Source organism: Helianthus annuus, chromosome 11 (assembly GCF_002127325.2).
Source record: "Helianthus annuus cultivar XRQ/B chromosome 11, HanXRQr2.0-SUNRISE, whole genome shotgun sequence".
NCBI classification, from domain to species: Eukaryota; Viridiplantae; Streptophyta; class Magnoliopsida; order Asterales; family Asteraceae; genus Helianthus; species Helianthus annuus.
The window spans coordinates 166,396,169-166,416,695 of NC_035443.2; the positions used below are offsets into that span (position 1 = coordinate 166,396,169).

Consider the following 20,527-nt stretch of genomic DNA (forward strand, 5'->3'; position numbering starts at 1 on the left):
GATTATGTAATGATTATAAGTATTATAATAAATAGAATTCTAAATGTCACTTCAGTTTTTTTAAAATCAAAAGACCCTGCAAACAAATGACAACCGATAATTATACGTGGTTATCCTGTTGTTGACAAACAAACTGTCGCAAAAATGTCACAAAACTTTCTCTTCTTTGTTTCCAAATAACCGTCACAAGAGAGATGGTCGGAGTCACGGTGAAGTTGGCGACAACGGTGTAGATGATGGTGATGACGTTGGCGGAGATGGTGGCCGGAGAAGATGAACAGTAATGATAATGAAGATGATGGAACGGAAATGGTGAACGTGTCGAAACTGAAGATGACTCGAGACCTTGTGAAAGGTGAGTCGAGACCTTCTGTGAGCAGTGAGTCGGAGCTGTTGTTGCGACTCGAGAAGAATGACTCGAGAACTAAGATGTTGAACTTGAAATCGGAAAGATTGGTTGCGACTCGGGATGCTTGATGAAGGTGAGACGGTTGCGACTCGGAACGACGTTTGCGAGTCGGAACGGCGCGAGTCGAGACCTTGAATGATGGTGATAACTCGAGACAGTGATGGTTGCGACAAGGAACCGTGAAATTGAAATTGAAGCCTTGAGTCGAGACAACAGTGACTCGAGACTTGTGAAAAGTGGATGGAGGTTGAGATTGTAATGAGTCGAGACCTCTGAGAAGGTTGTTGAGTCGAGACCGTGGAAGACGATGACTCGAGACTTGTGAAGGATGATGAGTCGAGACCGGCTGATGAAGGACTCGAGACAGTGGAAAGATCGGATACGAAACAAGGAAAGGAAATAGGGACTCAAATAAGAAGGAGTCAACTTTCCTAAAACCAAGGATTTTAAAATCCTTTTCAAAATTTAAAAATCCTGCTGAACTTTCCAGATTTTCGGAACTAAAATATTTTTAAAATTTATCAATATTTCAAAAAACTTTTAACACATTTTCAAACAGATCGCAAAGCAAAATATTATGATTTTTCAATAAAAACCGAAGAACACTTCGAAGAACACGAAGAACGCGAAGAACACCAACCCAAAAATAACGAAAATCTTGAATATTTGATATCAAATCGAGCCTAGAAATAGGTTCTGAAGGCTCTGATACCACTTGTAAGTCCCGTAAACCGGATCTTTCAATGATATCAAACAATCTCCAAGTTTGTGCGGAATCCAAACTTGGTGAGATTCAAGAAATAAAACGAAAACAACAAGAAAGATGAACAATGAAGAACAAACCGAAATCACTATCAAACTTGCACACGTTCTATTACTATGAATTAGCAAAACGTCTGGTACAAGATGACACACCAAGATCGCCTGTATCTCTCTCTGTAGGAATTCTGTAACTAGGAGGTTCCCAAAGGTTCAAACCCTAAAACAAGTTAGAAACTTGTTTATATACATAGACAAGCCCACTTCCCTACATGGGCTCCCCTAGGGCCTGCTTGGCCCACATGGCCTAAAGCTTGGCCCAAGTGACCTATAAAGGTCCACAACCTAATATAAACTAACCCGGTAAGGCCTAGTTCGTAACCATAGCCCGTTGTATTAATTTGATGCGTCAGTCTCACACTTTAGGGCCTAACAAATACTTGCAAAGGTAAATACTTGTAACTTATTTTCCGTTATACGGGCTTGGGTTACGGTATATTAATACGCTTGATTGAGCATCAAATCTTCCATCGTTTAGGTGGTTAATTGAATAATTTGATCGGCTCATTTAAACAGTCTTGTTACTTAAAAGCCTTTGGGGGGTTAATGACCATGTCCCGGATATCCTAGGCATCATTTTATGAAATGGCCACGACCTCGACACTCGGGTGTAGGCGTACACCCGGTATTATGTCTATATTATTAAAAGACGTAACTGTTGGTTTACCCACCGCGGTTTTACGCAATGTGGTGTGTCTATTGATCTTTAACCCGGACTAGATCCGGGCTACTGAACGCAAAGAAGGAACATGTAATTCGTTCACAAGATTATAATATTAAATAATTCTCCCAAGTTATAAAAGAGTTTGTGCCTTGTGCATTCAAATCAATTTTAATAAACATTTTCAAAAGTGTCGGTTGAATGTATTTACCAGTGTAAACTGACGTATTTTCCCAAAAAGATTAAGTGCAGGTACTACACGTAATCGGCTGGCAATAGCTCCTTAGCATCTTAAGAAGTCTCGCAAGCTCTGATGCCTTGTCTGTTGAACAATATTTTTATGATTATTTTGATCCCCTGTGGATACTATTCAACTATATGTGATACACTTGATATTACAATCAAAGGTTGAATTATATTTATCTTTATGCTTCCGCTGTGCATTCATATAATTGTGTGGTTTGACTATATTGTTGCCAACTACGTCACGGTAATCCCCCACCGGGCCCACCGGTGATACACGTGGAAATCGGGGTGTGACAGGTTGGTATCAGAGCCAACATTGAGTGAATTAAACACTACCCTAATGTGTTTAATCTCAGTGACACAATTGCACAAACTTGAGTCTAGACAAGAACATAGGACAAATTCGAATTGTTATTCCAAGTTTGTCTTTTTCTTTTATTATTGTGTTTAAAGTTTTAAAAAGCAGGAAATATGCCACTAGTGATTTTCCGAGGAAGAGGAAGGGGAAGAAGAGGCAGAGGAGAGGTCGTTACTCACCACGATCACGAAGCTGGACCTTCAAATACGCGAGCTCCTTCGACCTCAAGGAGTGAAGAACCGCAAAGGCGAAGAGACCTTTATGAACCTGCGAGGCATTCCACCTCGCATAGCTCGACGCCATCATACCGGCACTCATTCGGGCCAAATTCCGAAAATGATCCCAACAACCCGCAACCCTCCTTCATACCTCTACAGCGTTCGGTATCGCACCGAAATTTTGACGACCCTACTCCATACTTCAGAGGTCAGTTTAATCCAGCTGACTACATCCAGGAACCTTCAGGCTTTGTTCCGTTAGGACCACAAGATCACTTCTCCGAATATCATATGGACGAGGATACTGATCCGACAGAACCTGCTCGTGGTACGCCCACGCATCCAATAGAAATCTCTGATGGGTCATCCTTTCATGGTACACCCTATCAGGGACCAGATAGCTTCATGGCGTTGTTTAATCAACACGAGTGGTACCACACGCCACAGACATCACAACAGCCGCAACATCCGCGAGATCCCTCCGAGGATCCACGTTTCGTGGCAGTTACGCCACCACCTCCGCCACCGGTACAGCCAGTAATGCCTGATCCGCCAAGGCGTAGGAGGACAAATGCTCGTATGTCTACCCGAGGAGGGGAATTCCACTTCAGCACCCCTCGACACTCTAGTAGTAGCCACTACCCGCCACTACAAGAAGAAGGACCTTCAAGTCCTGTACAGGAGGCGAACTCCGCACCAGCTGCACCAACTTCGCCACCATTTGGGTATGACCACCCAATACCTGCATACATGGGTCCGTCGGCTTACAACCCGTTCGAACCGTCATCACAAGCACATTACAATTACAACTATGAGCGCGACCCATATGTGGTAGGGGCGAGGATACTGATCCGACAGAACCTGCTCGTGGTACGCCCACGCATCCAATAGAAATCTCTGATGGGTCATCCTTTCATGGTACACCCTATCAGGGACCAGATAGCTTCATGGCGTTGTTTAATCAACACGAGTGGTACCACACGCCACAGACATCACAACAGCCGCAACATCCGCGAGATCCCTCCGAGGATCCACGTTTCGTGGCAGTTACGCCACCACCTCCGCCACCGGTACAGCCAGTAATGCCTGATCCGCCAAGGCGTAGGAGGACAAATGCTCGTATGTCCACCCGAGGAGGGGAATTCCACTTCAGCACCCCTCGACACTCTAGTAGTAGCCACTACCCGCCACTACAAGAAGAAGGACCTTCAAGTCCTGTACAGGAGGCGAACTCCGCACCAGCTGCACCAACTTCGCCACCATTTGGGTATGACCACCCAATACCTGTATACATGGGTCCGTCGGCTTACAACCCGTTCAAACCGTCATCACAAGCACATTACAATTACAACTATGAGCGCGACCCATATGTGGTAGGGGCTAGGTATAATGCCCGCTATCCAGACGGAGCATATGGAAACATGGGAATACCGGACTACTCAGCTCATGGGTATCCAGCACCTCCTAGACCTCCAGTTCCGCAACCGGCGCCACAACCGCATTTTTCCCCACCTGAACAAGAAGAAATACTCCACCGTTTGAGCCGTGTGGAAAGAGACTTCGAGGAAGAACGTAAGAGCCACCGAGGATTCCTCAAGGGCTTAGCAAACCTACTGAAGGGCAAGAAGAAGAAACGTGACCATTAGTCCTTATGTATGTTCTAATGTAATGTTTATTTTAAATAAGTCCCTGCGTGGACGTTTTTCGTATTTCAGTCCCTACGTGGACTTATCTTTTAGTCCCTGCGTGGACACCCATCTTGTATTAGTCCCTGCGTGGACTTGTCTCTTATTTTAGCCTCTATGTAGGTATGTACTGTTTAAAAGACCCATTTAGGGCGGTGTGTAATCGTATTAAAATTTTGGAATGTTATATTATGAATTTCATGTTGTTATTACTATATATGAAATAAATCAAAACCATTCCTTTTAATTTGATCTGCCTAAATAAAGAATCTTCAGAGTGAAACCTAGCCAGGTGTCTTTTAAGATCCGGCCAAGATGGTAAGACCTAATTAAAAGATTCAGATTCCCTGTTAACCTCTGTAAGCATGTTAGCAATCATGGCAGATGTGATTCGTTAAAATCGCACACGTCATTCTTATACAAGAATCCTTTAAAGGATTCCAAAGCCCAAATTAATGATATAATAAATCATGGGTTAAATCACCAATAAAGGTGATCACTTGTTAAGCATCCATAAGTGATGTGGTGCCTACGGGCCATACATATTGTCATAATAAGGCAAAAGACAGTGGTGATTTAGGACTCTCTGTCAGAAGGAGTAAAAGGACTACGGTTCAAACCTTCATACCTTGATTCTCCATAATCTCGGCTAAATATTATAATAACGTCCTTGCGACTAGGCTTTTATGCCACTAGCAATATTAATTGTGATTAGGATAAGTATGTTCAAATCCTAAATAAAAAGTGAGTAACAGATTAACCGGATATGGTCTTCGTTACCATGGTTAATGAATTGTCATTAAAGACAATTCAATAATAAACTCCTAAATAGAATTTTCATTATCTTCTGCAGCAGATACAAGCTACTATGGCGAATCCTAATGGAGGAAATAGTCATACAAATGAAGATGATTATGATAATGCCCAAATAAATCTAACGGGCGCACAACTCAAGGCTCTTGTCGACAACGCTGTGCAAGCAGCTCTAGATCGACAATATACAGAATCTCGAAGCAGAACTGTTTCTAAACCACCATCAAAGCCGAAGACACACTCAAAATCCCTCAGCAAACCACCATCCAAACTCAAGAAGGATGACGATAACCACTCGTCCAAGCCCAAGAAGGACGACGACAATCACTCGTCAAACGAAAATAGTGTTCGTCGCGAAAGGGAGTATACTGATGCTTCCCGTGCCAGGGGCTGCACATACAAGTACTTTGTGTCTTGTAAACCCCGAGACTTTACGGGGGAGAAGGGTGCCGTCGAATGTATGACATGGCTGGATGAGATGGACACTGTGGTGGACATCAGTGGCTGCGCGGAAAGGGATGTAGTGAAGTTTGTGTCGCAGTCGTTTAAGGGCGAGGCCCTAGCTTGGTGGAGGGCGCTGGTTCAGGCCTCGGGAAAAGCTGTGCTTTACAGCATGACGTGGGAGGAATTCGTTTCTCTCATCAAAGAAAATTACTGCCCTCAGCATGAGGTGGAGAAGATAGAGTCCGATTTTGTGTCATTGGTGATGACAAACCTGGACTGCCAGGCTTATTTGACGAGCTTCAACACAATGTCTCGCTTGGTTCCTTATCTAGTAACCCCGGCACCAAGGAGAATCGCTCATTTTATCGGGGGGTTAGAACCCGCGATAAAGGCTAGTGTGAAGGCCTCTCGGCCAACGACCTTCAGGTCTGTGACTGACCTCTCTTTGTCCCTCACAATGGACGCGGTCCGGCTGAGATCGCAGAGGAACAAAGAGGCCGAAAAGAGGAAGCGTGAGGATGATACCTCGCGAAGGTCGGGAAAGAAGCACCGTGGGAACGGTGATGGCAAGAGAGGAACAGAGTCGAGAAAAGATGGGCAACAAACCGGAGAGAAGCCCAAGTGCAAAAACTGCCAAAAATTCCACTTTGGGAAATGCAGGTTTGGGCCGAACTCACTGTCCCAGTCAAAGACGCATACTTGTGGACTGTGCAAGTCCAAAGACCACAAGACTGTGGACTGTAAGAAGATTAAAGACGCGACCTGCTACAACTGTAGTGAGAAGGGGCACATCAAGAGCAACTGCCCCAAGATCGCCAAGAAGACTGAAGAAACCAAAAAGAATAACGCTAGAGTCTTCAAAATGGATGTGAAGGAAGCGTTGCAGGACGACAACGTAATCACAGGTACTTTTCTCGTGAATAATATCCAACGATAGTCCAGGTGCTGCTCAATTGAGCTTGTACTTTGATTATTCGTCGTGATTTCGACTTGAATATTTGAGTGCTGTTCGAATTCGGACTATGCTCTGTTATTCGTTGTGAATCCGATTGAATTATCGAGTATTGCACTGATTAATCGTTGTGAAGGTTTAATCTCGTGAATTGTCGTAATTGCTGTATTAGTTACAACCCCGTTTGTGTGAATTAGGCTAATCAGTAGACTAGACTCTGCCCAAATTGAATCAGCAATATATCAAGGATATCTGTAGACTAAACTTTGCCCGTAGAAATCTGCAATGTGAGTTCATTTCTCTTTTCTCACCGTTTGTGAGTCCATACTCTTTTATCACAGTTTTATCACTTTTTGTGAAACAATTATATTACAAAATGCTTTCTAAAATCCTAAATGGTTACCAGTTATACTTACAGTGATTAAGTTATTATATTTTATAAATAACTACTGGTATGGGAGGTATTATACATTATTTGATTCTCGTTACTATTACCCAGGAAGTTAGCATGACCACAATTATAACTAATATTATTCTTAACATTAAATTATTATGTATAAATTTAAATGATGCATACCATAATAAAATAGTCAAGTATAATACTTTTAGTCAGGTTACTATACCCTGATATTACAATTAGTGAATTAACATATTTTGATAAAGTTATAATAATTGATATGAAATGTCATTATTCTGGATTGCATGATTTTGTGCTATAGATAATATATATTGACAAAGTAATGTTATGAGACATCATTATGTCCAAAGTCACTATATGAGAGAATGATCAGCAGTGATATGTCCAAAGACACTAGTTGAAAGAATGATCAACAGTGTTATAATTAGAATCACTAGTTGAAAGAATGATCAACAGTGATAATGTCCAGGAACACTAGTTGAAAGAATGATCAACAGTGTTATGAACAGTGATATGACCCAGTCATAGGAATCGCCTAATGACAGATAAATTGAATAACAGTAAAGTATAGTTAATTGATTAATTCACTATTGGATGAAAGTAAACCAATGAGTGATATTATTGCTGGTATATTGGAATTGCCATTATGTGACAAAATACTGATTGAGTAACGTAAATGCAAATAAATATAAAACCTTAATACTGTAAGGTATAACAATATATTTTATAAAAATGGAATGATCTCACTCAGCATTTCCCGCTGACAAAACCTTTTTCAAACATGTTTCAGGTAATTATCATAAGGCTGGATACGGCACTGAAAGGCATCAAGAAATGGCTTATTAAAGAAATATTGTTTTATAAAATAAAACTTATCTTTTTAAAATGGGGATTTATCCTATCTATTTAAATCAAATCCGGTGTTTTCTAAACTCTGATATTTTTCCTAACTCACGGTCCTGATGAAAATTCCGCTGCAATGTTTTTCAAAAATAATCACCGGTACCACGGGACTGCTCACGGCACCCGATTCCGTCCAGGGTGGGTCGGGGGTCGTGACAGAAGGTGGTATCAGAGCTAAGCCACTACTTTGAGCCTATAAGTGTTGTGATAATAATATGTAAACTTAAATAAAAGAGTTAGGAGATTGCTATTAACTGGTAGCACATCTGATAATATTCAAAAGTTGAATAAGAAAGATGCCTTCGTATAAGTTAAGCCACTTGTTTAAGCTAATTAGGTGTTCTTTAATACCTAAAACAATAAAGTTAGAAAATTAATACAAATTAACTTATGTGTTATACATGAATATGTATATGTCAATATGCACATATAATATCCTGGAGGTATTATTTTGTGATATTAATAAGTGAAAATATTTGCAATCCAGATGTCGAATGAAGTATCACATAATCCAGAAGTTCATGCTAATAATGAAAATCCTTTGGATAAAAATGCTATAGAAAATCTAATAGCTCAAGGAATAGCTAATGCTTTACCTTTAATAATTAAAGCTGTTAAAAATCCCATAGAACCCACCAAAGCTATGAGCAGTAAGCATACCCGTTACGATAGTTTTAACCATAGTGTCAATAGTGATAATAATGATATTATCAAAACCCCATTTCCTAAGAAGAAAAAGGCGATGACTCTCGGGTGTACCTACAAAGAATTTCTAGCCTGTAAACCAACCGAGTTCGCGGGCAGTGAAAGTGCCACGGCTGCTCTGCGATGGTTGGAAAAGACAGAAGCTGTTCTTACAATCAGCAAATGTGCCGAAGAAGATAAGGTGATGTATGCATCTAACCTCTTTAAGGAAGAAGCCTTAGAATGGTGGAATACAATTCTTCAGGCAAAAGGAAGTGACATGGCTTATACCATGAACTGGGACAAATTCAAGGAAGTAGTAGAAAGAAAATTTTGTCCTCCTTATGAAAAGGAACGAATAACTAACAAGTTCCTAAATCATAAAATGATAGATGTAAATTATCGTGAATATACGACAACGTTCTTCGAATATGCAAGAATGGTACCAACACTGGCTTCGCCAGAACCCGTACTAATTTCTCGTTATATTTGGGGATTAGTTAGCGAAATCCGAGACATAGTCAAGGCCGTTAGACCCCAAACTATTGAGGAAGCAGTTGAACTAGCTAACATGCTGACAGATGGACTAATCCGCACAAGAGAAGAAAACAAGAAGAAAGAATTAGCCCAGAAAATTTTCCAAGAATTCAAGAAGAAAGAAACTGAACCGTCATTGGAGCAACCTATCTGCAGAAACAGTAACAAAACACATTCAGGACGATGTCGTTTTAGGAACACACCCTACTGTGACTTCTGCAAGATGACCGGGCACACAGAGGAAGAGTGCATAAGGAAAACTGACATCTGTTACAATTGCGGGGAAACCGGACACATCAAACCGTATTGCCCAAAACTAACCAAAGCGTCTGACAACAAGGCTAGAACAACAAACGGAGCTAAGAAGAACGCGCTAGCATACGCACTTACTACACAAGAAGTAGAGATGATTCCAGACGTAGTCACTGATATATATCTAAGTTAAGTTATTATTTGACCCTAGTACAAATAAAAGTTCATAAATAAATACATTCCGTCAAATATTTCCTCTATTTCAGATCCATACCAAACTTGTTTGGTTTTCACTTTCGTTGAATCATTTATTTGGTCACGATCACCTTGTGGTGACGTTTTCACAAATTTGAAGCTTGTGCTAATCTCGTTGCACCTCTTACATACGGGTTTAATGATTCATTCATGTTGAATCACTTTGATTTATTCTATCAAAACAATCTTAACACAATCGTGTGCTAAGATAATGATACACAAATTCATTTCATATTTCCGTGTATCTATCGAGCGCTTCGCAATCTTTATTGCTTTATCATCTTTGATCATTTCAATTTCAATCCAAAATCCTAATGTATTTATTTGAAACATTCGGATTTACTTCATTTGATTTACATCATGGTGAAACTCGTTTCATTCACCGCTACTATTTCAATCACTATGACACCTTGTGGCGTCATAATAAATTTGTAGCTTGAGCTATTTTCACTCCTAATATACGAATTTTAATTTTTGGTTCATATTCTTAACCAATCTTAATACAACTATGTGTTAAGATAAAAGTACACAAATTCGTATCATATTCCGGTGTACTTCTTAAACGTTTCTTTCATTATTTATCGAAAATTTTAGAGTAATTCAATTGGTCTTTTTCATTATAAATTGAAACTCCTATTCTTGAATATTCAAGTTTTCTTCATTTAAAACTTTCAGTTGATTATACGGTGAATTTGTTCGAGCACCGTAATTATTGAAATTATTCCAAGCATTACGACACCTTGCGAAGTCGTAGCTTATCATAAACATACGAATCATTCAAAACCCACGTATATCTTTCGTTTGACTCATCATTTGAAAATAGTCTTGATACAATTGTGTATTAAGACAATGATACACTAAACTTTATTGCAGTCCAGTATATTCTTGCAATGTCAACACACTGATTTTTCTCTTATGATTCGATAATTAACAATCATCTTCGTGCTATTATTTCATTCTGACCTTATTGATTCTGAGTCTTCCCCAGTTGCCAATCAAAGTAAGTTTTCTTTGGACCATGAATTTTATTCTAAAAAGTTATTCACTAACTGTAAACAGATATCTATTTGATCATATATCTGTTGACTTGAACCTAGTCCCATTCGAAACTATATCATTTCATCTCATTCAGTTGTCACCAATTTCTTGAACTATTTCAGTTGGATTTTTTTTTAAAACTCTACTGATACAACTAGTATTCACAAAATTTGACTCTGTGTCATTTACCTTAAAAGAATCCAGTTTCATTGACTAAATTATGACATAAATCTAACAGAAATATCATAACCCAAATCTCGAGGATGAGATTTTTATTAAGGTGGGGAGGATGTAACAACTGTCACTAAAATCCATAATTAGGATGGTAATTAGCTATTAAGGAAACCCTAATTGAGAAACCCAAGTAATTCTACACTAACCCTAAAATTTCCAGAACAATCAGAATCAGGATCAGGGCCCCTAAAACTCGGGGGGGGGGGGGGGGGGGGGCAAAACCCTAGTTACGATTATCTAAATAACTTGTTGGCCGTTTTGAATTTTACAATTTCATCAACTCAGCAAGCCTAGTTAGGGACGTGGCTACCTATAGAAACTAGGTTACCCCTCGCGTAGCGCGACGCCTATAGGGGTACCCCTCGCGCTACGCGACGGTGGTCAAATTTCGTATATAAATAGGGGTGTCTGGGACTTGAATTTGAGAGTTGAAACGACGTAAAACGTCAAAATACATGCTGAGTTATCAGCTATATACTACACAAACACACACAGATCTCGAATCGCTGCCGCAATCAGGGTAATAACTCGATCGCTATTACGATTCAAAGTCCGATCGATTATAAATATCCAACGATAGTCCAGATGCTGCTCAATTGAGCTTGTACTTTGATTATTCGTCGTGATTTCGACTTGAATATTTGAGTGCTGTTCGAATTCGGACTATGCTCTGTTATTCGTTGTGAATCCGATTGAATTATCGAGTATTGCACTGATTAATCGTTGTGAAGGTTTAATCTCGTGAATTGTCGTAATTGCTGTATTAGTTACAACCCCGTTTGTGTGAATTAGGCTAATCAGTAGACTAGACTCTGCCCAAATTGAATCAGCAATATATCAAGGATATCTGTAGACTAAACTTTGCCCGTAGAAATCTGCAATGTGAGTTCATTTCTCTTTTCTCACCGTTTGTGAGTCCATACTCTTTTATCACAGTTTTATCACTTTTTGTGAAACAATTATATTACAAAATGCTTTCTAAAATCCTAAATGGTTACCAGTTATACTTACAGTGATTAAGTTATTATATTTTATAAATAACTACTTGTATGGGAGGTATTATACATTATTTGATTCTCGTTACTATTACCCAGGAAGTTAGCATGACCACACTTATAACTAATATTATTCTTAACATTAAATTATTATGTATAAATTTAAATGATGCATACCATAATAAAATAGTCAAGTATAATACTTTTAGTCAGGTTACTATACCCTGATATTACAATTAGTGAATTAACATATTTTGATAAAGTTATAATAATTGATATGAAATGTCATTATTCTGGATTGCATGATTTTGTGCTATAGATAATATATATTGACAAAGTAATGTTATGAGACATCATTATGTCCAAAGTCACTATATGAGAGAATGATCAGCAGTGATATGTCCAAAGACACTAGTTGAAAGAATGATCAACAGTGTTATAATTAGAATCACTAGTTGAAAGAATGATCAACAGTGATAATGTCCAGGAACACTAGTTGAAAGAATGATCAACAGTGTTATGAACAGTGATATGACCCAGTCATAGGAATCGCCTAATGACAGATAAATTGAATAACAGTAAAGTATAGTTAATTGATTAATTCACTATTGGATGAAAGTAAACCAATGAGTGATATTATTGCTGGTATATTGGAATTGCCATTATGTGACAAAATACTGATTGAGTAAGGTAAATGCAAATAAATATAAAACCTTAATACTGTAAGGTATAACAATATATTTTATAAAAATGGAATGATCTCACTCAGCATTTCCCGCTGACAAAACCTTTTTCAAACATGTTTCAGGTAATTATCATAAGGCTGGATACGGCACTGAAAGGCATCAAGAAATGGCTTATTAAAGAAATATTGTTTTATAAAATAAAACTTATCTTTTTAAAATGGGGATTTATCCTATCTATTTAAATCAAATCCGGTGTTTTCTAAACTCTGATATTTTTCCTAACTCACGGTCCTGATGAAAATTCCGCTGCAATGTTTTTCAAAAATAATCACCGGTACCACGGGACTGCTCACGGCACCCGATTCCGTCCAGGGTGGGTCGGGGGTCGTGACACTAGTGATGCCTTTTGGGCTCACAAATGCACCGGCTGCGTTCATGGATCTCATGAATCGCGTCTGTAAGCCGTACTTGGACAAATTTGTCATCGTATTCATCGACGACATTCTTATCTATTCAAGGAATAAAGCCGACCATGAGAAACACCTACGATGTATTCTTGAATTGCTGCATCGCGAGAAACTCTATGCCAAATTCTCTAAATGCGAATTCTGGCTACGAGAAGTCCAATTTCTTGGACATGTCGTAAGCGAGCGTGGTATCCAGGTGGATCCCGCTAAGGTAGAGGCGGTCATGAATTGGCAAGAGCCAAAGACGCCCACAGAGATCCGTAGTTTTCTGGGATTGGCAGGATACTACAGAAGATTCATTGAGAATTTCTCAAGGATTGCTGTGCCCTTAACTTCTCTAACCAAGAAAAAGGAAAAGTTTGTTTGGGGCCCTAAGCAGCAAGAATCCTTTGACATTTTGAGACAAAGGCTGAGCAACGCTCCTGTGTTGACGCTACCAGAAGGTACCGAAGAGTTCGTAGTTTACTGCGACGCGTCACACACTGGCATGGGGTGTGTGCTCATGCAGAAAGGCAAAGTGATTGCCTATGCTTCAAGACAGTTAAAGGTGCACGAAAAGAATTACACCACCCATGACTTGGAGCTGGGTGCCGTGGTATTCGCACTAAAACTGTGGAGGCATTATCTATACGGAATCAAGTTTGTGATCTATTCAGATCACAAAAGCCTTCAACATCTGTTCAATCAGAAGGAGCTAAACATGAGGCAACGCCGTTGGATGGAAACCTTGAATGATTATGATTGTGAGATCAAATACCATCCCGACAAGGCGAATGTAGTCGCTGATGCCCTGAGCCGGAAAGAAAGGATGAAACCCACCCGAATCAATGCTAGGAGAATGGAAGTAAAGAATAACTTGATTGAAAGGATATTAGCTGCACAGCGAGAGGCTGTGTTGGAAGCTAATTATCCTAAGGAGAAGCTGGGAGTAACTGAGGAGCAGTTAACTCTTCACAATGATGGACTTTTGAGATTGAATGGGCGGATATGGGTTCCTATTTATGGAGGACTACGAGATGTTATCCTCCAGGAAAATGGTATAATTAAAAAAAACTGATGTATAAAAAGTTATTGCCGTTTAAGAAAACCGATGAAAACTTGTATGTGAGTTTCTGAATTTAAAATATGTTGAATTTACCTTTATACCCTTAATCGAAAAATATCTATCAATCTAAATAAAACATATATTATAATTTTGACACTCATCTTGATCCCACTTATTTATTACTTTAATCTAATAGCTCACGTTAACACTTCTTACAATAAAAAAACACACTTTATAGGCTAAGCTCACCTTCCTCCAATGTTTGAAGTTTGGAGAGTTGGGGAAATAGATGATTTAAGGGTGAGGTGGCTTTTGGAAGATCTACCAAAGTTTGATATATACCCTACATCCTTATAATGACCAATTTGTTAACTAATCCGTTTTTTTAATCATTGATTGACTTTGTTTTACTAAATGAAAGTGAGTATATATAAGATCAACGTAAGTGAACCCTTGGGATAAGTGATTGGCCCAAGACTTTTTCATAGATGATGCATTTGAGCGAGAAAAGTCAACTTAAAAATTTGTTACTTCACATACAAGTGCTTTCCAAGTTCAACTTGTTTTGTTTGTTAAAATTCATATAGCTTTCATAAGTGTTAACTGTCTTCACGTAAGTTGTGATTTGGTAATTCTTTAGGGCAGGTGACGACGTGTGTTTGGTTTGACTAAATATACAAATGACCGATGATATTAAAATTCCCAAAATAGATGACAAAAAAATAAAATTAATAGAAACCGAAAACCCTATTGGTTCTTGCCTCTTTGGTTTGGATTATTTTCATATAATGTAAGCTCAAATTATAGAGTAAACTGCAAAATGGTCCTGAGGTTTGGCTAGTTTTGCCACTTTAGTCTAAATCTGAAAACTTTTGCATTTGGGTCCCTGTGGTTTTATTTTTTGCCATTTTGATCCAAAATCATAACAGAGTTACATTTTTCTGTTAACACTAGGTTTTTTGTCTTTTTCCTCCTTTTAAATGAAGAGCAATATGGTAATTTAACATATAATTAATACCCGAAAACAATTATATATATATACACATACAGATAGCTCTCTCTCTCTCTCCCTACATATGCTATCACCATCATCATCGACATCCTGTAAACACACAAAAGGTTTGAAAACAATAATAATCCACTATCACAACTGTCTCAAAACAATAATAACAGTCTTACCGACGAGACACAAAGAACCCAGACTCCCCCATCCTGTAAACACACAACCATTGAATCGCAAACTTACTGCTTCTCAACAACCCTCTCACCACCCGGTCCACTGCAAACCCTAACCCCCAAATTTGACTTTGGGTCTGATTGAGAGAGATAGAATAGAGAGAACTTGTGTATGTTTGTTTAGAGAGAGAAACTGATTTAGATTACGACGAGAGCCTTTTCCGATTTGGTGCGGTTTTGGTTTGATATAACTTGTGTATTTTTGTGTATGTGAAGGTTAAGATGGGTGGCGTTGATGGTGAAGGTTTTGATTTCGTTGATGGGGAAGGTGGGTGGGTGAGAGAAAGAGAGAGTTAGAGTTGAGGTACCGTGATGGGGATGTCGGAGATGGAGGTGGAGGTAGTGACAGTGGTGGTGTATGCACAGAGAGAGAGAGAGAGAGATGGGTATTTGTGTGACTGTCTATATGTATATATTGATATAATATATATGTGTGTGTATTATGACAACATATTAATAAAATAAAAAATAAAAAATCACATAAAAGACGATTCTACCCTTCACTAAAATAAAGGAAAAAGACAAAAACTCTGGCAAAAGGTTTCAAATTGGACCAAAATGGCGAAAAAATGAAACTACAAGGACCTAGATGTAAAAGGGTTCAAATTTGGACTAAAGTAACAAAACTAACCAAAATTAGGGACCATTTTCACAGTTTAATCCAAATTATATAATATCAACTGTAAAAGTACGAACATACGGATACCTAACGTGACGAGGACAAGAAAATAATGAAAGTATTATATGATTTATAACTGAAAAGTCAGCTCATTCATATCATTTAAGCCATTTCATTATTCTTAACATGTTGTGGTCCAAATTTTCTGTAAATAATGTAGATATTTTGCTGCTGGTTGACTTTAGCTGTCTCATATCTAGATATCAAGAGGGAGAGGGGAGGAATTTTTTTCTTGTTTTTCTTATTAAAGATCGACAATTTGTTTAGGAAATTGAAAAAGGGTGTTACACAAAATCCCGATACGATAACGAGTAGAAAGATTTACAAATCGGTTCTCGTAAAATTGATACAATATTTGATCGATAAATATGTATAAAGTGAGTTGAATTTGGCTTTATATATCCTAATTTAAATATTGTAAATTATATTATTTAACAACACTAGATTAGATTAATGCATTCGTCATGTAGTTTTATAATGTTAGTTAATTATCTACACAATTCCAAAATATTACTAAAGATGGAGATAGCGATACAGGTTCGAAACGCTCTTGCATTGTTAGCTTCGTTGAGGGTTACACCAGAGCTTCATGGCTTGGTTCGAGTTTTTATAATGTTAGCAAATGCTAGCGACTGATCGCGAAAACGATGACGGTAAGAGAAGCATTGGAACTATTGTGAAAAGAGCTACAACTACGGTTCATGAGCTATTATTAGCCTGTACAGACAATAAATTTTGAATATTAATTCAATTAGTTAATTTTGGTTTGCACTTGTGTAGTTGTTTAGGAAAATCCTAATAGCTTTCATTTAGCTGGACCTGAACTTATAAGCTATTATGTATGTCTTACCTGATCATATGTTCTTGATAGGATATCTAATATAATTGGTTTGACCAACATGTTAATTTGTGGTAAAGTATGTTTTAGAAGATCCCATAAGCCAAAATGCTGACATCTTCATTGTATGCGGCAATTAGATTCCTTAAAAAAGTATCCACAACCTTTCGGCAATATCCATTGGCTACAAAAATTTAACCCTTTTCATTTGTCAACCATATATACAAATCTAAACACTTCTCAACATCATATCTACTTGCATTATTAGATTCTAACCATTGCCTATATTAACACATCCTAGTGACCTCTAAAACATATCACCAACGCAACCTAAACATTTAATTTCACATCCCATAGAAATTAAAGACAATGCCTGAGATAGAAGGTTCTCCCGGAACTTCAATGCATGGAGTCACCGGCCGAGAACCGGTATTAGCCTTCTCGGTCGCCTCCCCAATGGTGCACACCGATCGCACCGCGAAATTCGACCTACCCGTGGACTCTGAACACAAGGCAACCGTCTTTAAACTCTTCTCATTTGCAAACCCTCACATGAGAACTTTCCACCTCTCATGGATATCTTTCTTCGCCACCTTCGTCTCCACCTTTGCGGCCGCTCCGCTGGTCCCCATCATCCGCGACAACCTCGATCTTAAGAAAGCTGACATAGGGAACGCTGGAGTTGCTTCTGTTTCTGGTAGCATTTTCTCCAGGCTAGCCATGGGCGCGGTCTGTGACTTGTTGGGACCTCGCTATGGCTGCGCCTTCCTCATCATGTTGTCTGCACCCACGATCTTTTGCATGTCATTTGTTAGCGATGCTAGCGGCTACATAGCCGTTAGGTTCATGATCGGGTTCTCTTTAGCTACCTTTGTCTCATGCCAGTACTGGATGAGTACCATGTTTAACAGCAAGATTATCGGGCTCGTGAATGGAACTGCGGCCGGGTGGGGAAACATGGGAGGCGGTGCGACGCAACTCCTTATGCCGGTCTTGTTTGAGATCATCAAGAAGGCGGGTGCGACCTCGTTTACCGCGTGGAGGATCGCATTTTTCATACCCGGATGGTTTCATGTAATTATGGGCATATTGGTGTTGACTCTTGGTCAAGATTTGCCTGATGGTAACCTTGGTGCCCTTCAGAAGAAAGGTGATGTGGCTAAAGATAAATTCGGCAAGGTACACTAGCTAGCTAGCTAGCTTTTTCATACCTAATTAGGGTTCTCAATACATTAGTTTATTATGTCTAATTAGGGTTTTCAATTCAGCACTTTATTATGTCTAATTTGTCTTAACTTTTTACAGGTATTATGGTATGCTGTGACAAACTATAGGACATGGATCTTTGTTCTTCTCTATGGTTACTCAATGGGTGTTGAGTTAACAATTGATAATGTGATTGCTGAATACTTCTACGACAGGTATACTAGTTTGTTTTCTATTTCATTAGAATTTTATTACAAGAAAATTACCATTTAGTTATGCCTAAAGTAAATTTGTCAATTAAATTATACATACATAGAGAGAGAGAACTGTGAAATTGATACTTTCGTTATTAATATTAATAATGGATAATATATGTAAATTAGTTGACGTACAAATAAAAAATTGTATAGAATGTAAATTAGTTGACGTACAAATAAAAAATAACACGTGTTTTGTGTTGTTTATAATCATAGATTTGACTTAAAACTTCACCTTGCCGGAATCATTGCGGCCTGCTTTGGGATGGCAAACCTTCTAGCGCGTCCCTTTGGAGGGTTCACATCCGACTACATGGCAAAACGATTTGGAATGCGAGGTCGCCTTTGGAACCTATGGCTCCTTCAAACCGCGGGTGGTGTGTGCTGCGTCTGCCTCGGTCTAGTCGGCTCGTTGCCATTAGCCATCACATTTATGATGCTCTTTTCCATCGGAGCACAGGCCGCATGCGGAGCAACATTCGGCATCATTCCTTTCATTTCCCGCAGATCACTTGGTATCATATCCGGAATGGCTGGGGCGGGTGGCAACTTCGGATCAGGGCTAACACAATTGCTATTCTTTGCCAATGCATCTTTCTCAACGGAACACGGGTTGACATACATGGGTATCATGATCATTTGTTGTACAATTCCTGTGAGTTTTGTCCACTTCCCACAATGGGGGAGCATGTTCTTTCCTCCTAGTCAAGACATAGTCAAAGGTAGTGAAGAGAATTACTATGTTTCTGAGTGGACCGAGGAGGAAAAACAGAAAGGGATGCACCAAGCAAGTCTCAGGTTTGCCGAAAACAGCCGATCGGAGCGTGGAGGGAAGGTGGCGTCGGCTCCAACGCCACCGGAGAACACTCCCAACCGTGTTTGATTTCCAACATTTTTCAGATGTTCTTCATTTAAGCAATTGTATTGTTCTTTGAACTGTAAACAACATATGTAAAATAGGAGATTAAGAGTGTGACAGCAAGTGTAGATTTATATATTTTTGCTCAAGTGTTTGAATTAGACAATAAACATAATTATCCAATAGTTTATTTATTAATGTTATGTATTATGTTATGTTATAACGTATGTAATTCGAATAGGTGTGACTATAGTTGAAACAGTCTGATGAAACAATGGCACCGTTTCATAAAACAACGGTTATTCCCGCCGTCTCTCTACTACCATTATTCAACCGCCACCAACATATGTATATATATGTATTCACCGGCAAACTTCCACCGGTACCAAGACAATTTCAATATTATCCAGAATTGTCCATCAAGTTGTTTCTTTTGATCGTTTCATTCATACTCTGTTTTGCATTCAATCTTTATACATTATGCAAACCGATCCGAATGTCAATTCTACTTCCGCTGCAATGCACTTTGATTTCCAGCAGTTTGAAAAATAAAATCCATACTACAACATATAAGTTTTTTTAGTAGCACACAAATAGTTATCACCGATGGATTATTGACGCACTAAGTATCACCAACATGAAATATTGACGTCAATTCATTTTGATAGACTTATGAACAAATTTGTGATATGTACAAACCTTAACTACAAAGATATACGCATAATCAGCAAAGTTTTTATGGTGTTTTGGGTTGTTTTATAAATGTGTAACACCCCCCGGAAAAGTTAAGAGACAGAATCTGTAATTATTGCAAAGATACGACGAGTCTAGTAAGTAAAATATGTTATAAAACCAGATATACAAATCCCCCTAATAACCGTTTGGTAGTTAACGTCCCCTAATAACCATTTTGGCAGTTATCATCTATATGTCTATTTTGACAGTTATTATATATACGGATGAATACATTTGTATGAAGCGTGAAAATAATATTTAAGATTCAAGATTCAATATACAGTTCTATTGTTTTCTATCACGTTATCATCACCTTTGCCTCTGCACTAGTATTAACAAGCCACCTGCAACAAATCTCCACGGAATATTTACTGGAAATCTTCAACATCACGAGTTCATCAACATTGCTTTTGGATTTAGTACATCTTTGTTCCTCATATCCTTGGTACACACCATCAAAATCTTCATAATTAAGTATATGTCTATCCAAATGAAGAACATACATGTGAATTTGACAAAGTGGAATTAGAAAAGGTTTTTATTCCATATGCTTATGCGGTGGCATTATTTTATATACAAAGGATACACATAATAAATT

General features: G+C 38.6%; 1 protein-coding gene across 1 annotated transcript; it reads left to right on the plus strand.

Moving 5' to 3' along the window:
- The first annotated feature begins 17,182 nt into the window (after nt 1-17,182).
- LOC110890983 (high-affinity nitrate transporter 2.1) lies at nt 17,183-19,397 on the plus strand. Its single transcript, XM_022138642.2, has 3 exons — nt 17,183-18,051; nt 18,178-18,293; nt 18,552-19,397. The coding sequence occupies exons 1-3, from the start codon at nt 17,242-17,244 to the stop codon at nt 19,216-19,218; spliced, it is 1,593 nt and encodes a 530-aa protein (XP_021994334.1). The 5' UTR covers nt 17,183-17,241; the 3' UTR covers nt 19,219-19,397.
- The last annotated feature ends 1,130 nt before the right edge of the window (nt 19,398-20,527 follow it).